This window comes from Pelmatolapia mariae, linkage group LG23 (genome assembly GCF_036321145.2).
Source record: "Pelmatolapia mariae isolate MD_Pm_ZW linkage group LG23, Pm_UMD_F_2, whole genome shotgun sequence".
NCBI lineage: Eukaryota > Metazoa > Chordata > Actinopteri > Cichliformes > Cichlidae > Pelmatolapia > Pelmatolapia mariae.
The window spans coordinates 7,698,387-7,705,453 of record NC_086246.1 but is presented as its reverse complement, the minus strand read 5'-3'; the positions used below and the strand labels follow the sequence as shown (position 1 = coordinate 7,705,453).

The following is a 7,067-nucleotide window of genomic DNA, read 5'->3' as shown; positions in this document are numbered from 1 at the left end:
GCCTCTGCCTTCCTGAACCTGCTCACCTCTGCTTTCTTGCCCTCCCTCCTAATGTCATTTCTGGCTCATTAGTATGCAAAAGAAACAATAATATTCCTTGATGTGCCTCCCACATTCTCCTGCTCACTACTGAGCATTTTGTTCACCCTTTCCCTTCTGCTCTTTACTTTTTCTTCCACTGTAAAAGAAGTCCATAATGTAATAACCAATACCAAAATTTAATTTCTCTGATGCCATGTGGGAATAAAGAGTTAATGAGATCAGATAACGGATGTTGTTTCCAGTGGTTGTTTTTGCCCAGTCCATAGGGATTGTCTTTATTTTGCCTTTTTCAAGATTACACTACTCTTGTCTGACTTTATTTCAATTTCGAATTAAGGAGCAAAATGAAAAGAGGTTTCACAAATCATTAAAATCGTATCAGTAAATAGAATTAGTACAAAATTGGTTATGTTGCATAGTTCAGTTTACTAATGTAAACTTGAAGTGGTGTTGCTTTGACAAACTGTTTACAATTCTCAATATTATAAAGGTTGCATAGATAAATGACTGAGATGTAACCTGAGCCAACTGATCTTTATAACTCGTTAATTTCCGGTGTCAGAGCCAGACCTGAGCCATAGTCATAGACTGTATTAAAAATGGCCACTATGACATTGCATATTAGTCTGTAGATGATTGTATTCAAGTCTCAGGTTTGGCAAAATGTGGCAATATTTACAATATTTATTCATATATTTATGATGAGATGGCTGAGCTTTGGTTTTATCAGTAAATACTAGTTTAGAGTATTGTGTCCATCCATACATCCATAAATTGTGTCATAAAACATGATGCTGACTTTAGAGTAAAAAAGAACAGGCTTAAAACAAAAGCTGTTTACTGAAGTAACTAAACAGACAAGAGTGTATTTTAGTAAATCTAACTAGTTATCAAGATGGACTGTCAAATAACCTGTTTTGTGTGTGTGTGTGTGTGTGTGTGTGTGTGTGTGTGTGTGTGTGTGTGTGTGTGTGCAGTGTTGGGAAGGTTACTTTTAAAATGTATTCCATTACAGATTATAGAATACATGCCCCAAAATGTATTCTGTAACGTATTCCGTTACATTACTCAATGACAGTAACGTATTCTGAATACTTTGGATTACTTAATATATTATCATGCTTTTTACAACTATGTGAATGTACTATTGCTGTGTGATTTATTACTGTTGCTGAAGGTCCGCGGCTCCGAACCGTAGTAAAGGGACCTCTGGCTAATACGTCAGGTTCCGTGTCGGGGTCGTAGCCGAAAAATAGCTTTACTTTGTTGTCTGGGTCAACTTTGCTTGCGAGAGACAGAGAGAGGCGTTGAAAGGCTGCTCCAACCACACTTATTGTTTTCGGAGGAAAACACGAACACAGTGTACAGTCGAGTCTCAATAGCTTACTTACAACTGGGCTCGACAGGCACTCTTCTTGGCTGCAGTGGTTATTATTATATTTACATGCTTCCAGCTCCCGTTTTTGCTCGATGACAGCTCGTACTTTTCCTTTTTCTCCCTTCCTCGCTCACAGACACATAACGAGTATGGTAGTCCATTCTCCCTGCAGCACGGACTACACTGCCCATGAGGCTACATTCTTTAGAGCTATGCCTGTAGCATTCTGCCTATTAGCTTAGGACAACAACAACACCAACAAAAAGGCGCTCTCTCACCCAGGAAACAAACAGTCAGAGAGAGAGAGCGTCGCCCTGTAACCATGGCAACCGTAATGCTGCCGTCTGGAACAACAGAACGTAGCTGTGAAACAAACCCAAACAGTCCTGACCGGCCACAATATGAAACAGGAAAGTACCGCCGTGTAATCCATTTATTTCAACAAAGTAACTGTATTCTAAATACTACCTTTTTAAACGGTAACTGTAACGGAATACAGTTACTCATATTTTATATTTTAAATACGTAACGGCGGTACATGTATTCCGTTACTCCCCAACACTGTGTGTGTGTGTGTGTGTGTGTGTGTGTGTGTGTGTGTTTATTTTGCTGTAGACTGTATTTTTAAAACAAGTCATTGTAATTAACTTGTTTTAGAAATGTAGTCTGAATGTTTGTTTTATTTAAATAAAGGTTGAAAACTGAACGGAGGGTGACCGTACTGACCAGGTGATTATATGTCAGGGTTGTGTTTTTGTATCTGCTGCCCCCGAGTGGCCAAATTAAGTTGGGTCAAATAAAATGACTGTCAATCAATGAAACGTTAACAATTATCAGCTTGTTTACTGGGCATTTGACAGCTGAAACTGGCTAACCTGTCTTTATTGTGCTTTTTTTTATATATCTAAAGATTTAGTGTAAGATTTCTTGAGCCTAACCAGGCTCCTCGTTCACACAGCATGTCTATACCGTAATTAATAGAGGTCTATCTCTCTCTCTCTCTCTCTCTAGGACCCTGTATCACCTGCTGATTCCCCCAAGCCTTGACGTCAGCGCTATAAGCGATAGAGATCGCCGGTACTCGGCGGCGACGGTGCCCACAGGCGCAGCGTCTGGCTGCAGTAACAACACTCTGCTGGGACTTGCCCGACCGACTTTCGCATACGACCTCCAAACAGCGTGAGGGAGGGATACATCAAAAACATTCATAGGACACACACACCCTCCCCTTGTTTCGAGCCCTCTTCGCCTCTCCAGTTCCGCCATGGCGTCTGCTGTACCCGAGACGGAGGGGTCAGCGCGCAGCTCTCCACTGACACCGCTGAAGCTTGTCGGGCTGGTGTGCGTCTTCCTGGCGCTTTGCTTGGACGTAGGAGCCGTGATGAGCCCGGCTTGGGTGACTGCCGACGACCAGTACTACCTGTCCTTGTGGGAGTCCTGCTGGAAGCCAACGAGTAGCGAGAACTGGCAGTGCAGCAGCACGCTGGACTCAGGTAATGAAAGGAAGGGGGTATCGATGTTGTTTGGGTTTTTTAAAAAAGAAATAAATAAAATCACCTGCTTCAGGTAAGATGTTAGAGCGTGGTTATCTTTTCTAATGTGCACTAACAGGAGCTTTGTATAACAAAGAGTTGTTCGTAATAACAGCGAAAACTGATGCTGAAGCTGATCATAATAAAGGAGTTGTGGTGGAGAATACCCAGAGCCTGTCGATTCTAATAGCCAGAGAAAGTTATCATCCTGGCTAGTACTCTGACTGCCACTGCTATAAGAGAGCGTCACCCTGACACACCTCGTCAGTCTCTGTCTCCTCTGGGATCTCCAGATGAATTATTGTGAGGGTAAAGTGGATGTCTTATGTACGGTTAGAGCTCACTTCACAATGCGTTTATAAATGCGATAGCTTAAACGTGATAACTAAGATGTTGTTCAGCACACACGATAGCTGGCACCAACAAGTCAGGGAGCTGTATAAAATTACATTAGACTTAAAACAATAAAGATTAATGATCTGAAACTTACTTGACAACTATTTTTGATCATCTGAAAATAATATACTATTAAAATGCAAAACATCCACTAGCTTTTTATTCTTTACTGTAAGCATTTGTTTTCTTTGTCTGTTTTTAGGCAATTAATTTGCGTGATTTTGAAAGTGCCACAGCTGTCACCTGCACTTATTTATCCCCATTCTATAGTTGTTGGGAATGCGTCCTTGTTCTCAGGTCCAGGAGAGGTCTTGCACTTCTTGGCAGGAGAGTATTGGTTGATCATCAATGTTGGATTTGTTTCCAGAGCAACAAGAGTTCACACGCATTGTTTTAACTAAAATGAAAGTGGCTGTATTTACAACCAGTGTGAAAGCAGGAGCTTACTGGGGTATTAAAAAATCTTTAAAATCTTCTGTCACATAGATACATCTACCTGGAACCAATCCAGAAGTCTACGCTGCTCTCTCTGTGGGTGGGATGAGATCATAAGTGTGTGTGTGTAATGGATTGTGTGTCTGTCTTTGTGTGACAAAAAATCTGTATGTCAGCGTTTAAATTAGTGTGTGTGTTTTGGGCCAATCAGAAGCTACCATGTTGAGATGACCTATTTCTGGACATTTTCCTCTGAAGCCCAGCTGAATATTTCATGTCACACTCTGATTTCTCTGTAGTTGCATCTCCATTCCATCTCTCCCTGGACCTGGGAACACACGCATTCACTTAATGTTTGTGTGAGTGTCTCATCTTTTCTTCACACACACCTATTCACTCTCAGAGACCTAACCAGTTCTCCTTAATTAGATATCTCATTGCGAAGGTTCTGTGTCGTATGAGTATCTTTCCACCACAAATATTGATCTTAAATATACATCACACCCTTTATGTGTCAGTTGCTCTTGCTTTCCCTTGCAGTTTCTCTTCTCTGCTCGTCATTTACAATCACGTTTTCATTTCTTTTCATAGTGAAGTAAATCTGAACTCATCATTGGGAAAATGCTTTCTTCGCCTCCTTTGCTCTTGAATATGTAATTACAATGGGCAGATTTGCAGCATATTCACTGAGTTGGATGTCGACATGTCACAAAGTTAGCTGAGTTGAATAGTATGATTAAATCTGCCTGATCTACTCAAAAAGAAAAACAGGTACAGCATCAAAATCACCTGCCAATGTATGTGTAGGTCCACCTCACCCACACGTAGTTCTGTAACCTGGATAAAAGACCTCTGGGAGTGTTTGGTACCAGGGTCTTTGTAGTGAATCTTTTCAGTTGTCTTATGGTTCTGTTGTGGGGCCTTTGTCAACCAAGTTTCTTCCAGCACATACCAAACAGAGTGTTTTGTCTCATTACCATCTATTTACCTTCTTGTGTATAAATAGTGCTGTGTTACCTTAGTCTTTGTCACAGTGTCTGTTAATCCTCCCGGTGTGTTTTCTACCTTTTTTGCCCAGTTACATTGTAAGGAGTACAAGTTGTTCTATAGTTACACAAACTGGTGTTCAGCCTTCTGTAGCTTTTAAACTCCTTTCTGATGCTCATGAAGGGCTTTGCTGTCATCACATTTCACCTTTGTTCACCTGCAGCTGCTCCCCACTCCTCTCAGTTGTCCAGCACTTCTATGCTGCTGCAGCCGCCAGTTTCTTTTCACTGCCACCCCAACCAGCCAGTCAGCTAGCCAGCCAGACACCAGCTCCTTATCACCACCAAACCTGCTACCCAACTCCTCTTTGGTAGTGCAACTCAAGTATCGAGAGTATCCTGCATTCCATGACTCTGAATCGAGGGAGGGGCTCCGTCCACACCACTGGCTGCCTTTCCATCTATCCCCCCTCCTTGGTCTCCTCTGAAACTCAACCTGCATCACTGACATTCAACCACATCTCCTGTTGGACTCCATCTCCTTCATTGCAGACTTCCCTTCTTTTGGTTGGACCCTTCTCAAGCTCCTTGAGGGGTCCCATCTAATCTGCCGATGCTGTCCACCGGCACCAGCAAAACCCACTTAAGGATTCCATCTCCTCAACACTGGCAGAGGAGATGGGACCCTCCTGTCTCCAGCTAAGCCCCCAGTGGGGCTACGTCTCTGCTGCTTGCCTTTGTCCAGCCTCCCCAGTCAGTAAGCCCACCTTGTGGTTGCGTCTCCACTAGGGATGGGTATCGAAAACCGGTTCTTGTTGAGAACCGGTTCCCACTGTTTCAATTCCTTGGAATTGTTTGCCATTTTTGCAAATGATTCCCTTATCGATTCCAGTCGCCCCAAATGACGTCACCGCGTTGCGGCGCGTCATTTACCTGGCGGGTCAAACGCTCAAAAGTTTGGTTATACTTTACGAGAACGGATGACAACAGGGCAACTTGCAATACTTGCAAAGTAGATATTTCATTTAAGGGAGGAAACACTACGAATATGCAAAAGCATTTGCTCACAAAACACGCGATGACCTTAAATGAATGTCGTGTTTTTAATTCCGCTCCGGACTCGTGAATCTCAACCCAGCAGCAGCGGTAACGTTTGCACGTCCTCTCCCGTTAATGCGGCAGGTAAATAATCAACTTACAGTGCATATTATGTTAGCGCGATCTGCCTTATTGCAAAACCTGCCATTACTGTGCATTTAGGTGACCATGATGAGAGAGACAGAGTCTGGCTGGCTCAGATGCTGGCAGTTCTCGCTGCAGTCTAGCGGTAGCGTCTCCTTTCAGGCCAGGATAGACGAATGTCACCGAGCAGTGACTAAGTTTGTGGTCAAAGGCTTGCACCCATTTGCCACAGCAGATGCCCCCGATTTTCGGTAAGTGAATGTGTTTAATTGTAGGCAGGGACATTACTGGATATTCTTGTGTAATTGCTACAGAATAATTTATGTTATACTTTGTTATTGCTACAGAAGAATATTTATTTTATTATTTTACATTTACAATTTTTTTTCCTGGGGACCCTGTGACACCCCATTGAAGAGCCGTAGGCTGTGGATCTCTTAAGATCTCACTGTTGGGTTTGTAAGGCCATGTTACTCCTAAGTTTCTATCTTGTTCAAAGAGAAGATATAAAACAAAGTTCTAAGCTAATCGAAGTTAGTGTTCTCCTTTTTTAAAAAGAATCGATAAGAGAATCGATAAAGAATCGAATCGTTAAACAGAATCGAAAATGGAATTGGAATCGTGAAAATCTTATCAATACCCATCCCTAGTCTCCACTGCTGGTTTTCAGCTTTGCTTCCCTTTTGCTGCCTCCCAGCCAAGCGGGCCCCCTTTTCTCATGCCACAGGAAGTCTTTGCTTCCTCCATCAACAGTTACAAGAGGGACCTCTGGAGAGACCTCTGTTCCGCCTCCAGGTTCTCCCCGAAAACAGCTCAGTCTCCACTGCTGGCCTCCTGGCCTGCGCTCAGAACTGGTGATGTGTCTTTTGTTCACATAAAATACTTTCTAATTCAAACATTGATTTGGTTCCAGATTGAATTTTTCTCAAATTTGATGGATGTTTGACAATTTTGACACATGGGTTGATACAGTTAGCTGTATCAATAATTGCAGTTGCAATTATAAGCATATCCCTTCTGTCATAGTTCTGTTTGGTCAGGATACCCTTGTGTCTTAGTGCAATGCACTAAGTGACCCTTCAAGATAATTTCACAACCTGGAATATGGTCGTAAGC

At 42.5% G+C, this 7,067-nt stretch overlaps 1 protein-coding gene across 2 annotated transcripts in view; it reads left to right on the top strand.

Moving 5' to 3' along the window:
* Positions 1 to 2,521: 2,521 nt before the first annotated feature.
* LOC134620820 (transmembrane protein 47-like) overlaps positions 2,522 to 7,067 on the top strand; it is a 40,237-nt gene continuing 35,691 nt past the window's right edge. For both annotated transcript variants that reach the window (XM_063467130.1, XM_063467129.1), the window contains exon 1: positions 2,522 to 2,913. In XM_063467130.1, coding sequence (XP_063323200.1) covers positions 2,685 to 2,913 — 229 coding nt within the window. In that variant the 5' untranslated portion in view covers positions 2,522 to 2,684. The remainder of the gene's footprint in view (positions 2,914 to 7,067) is intronic.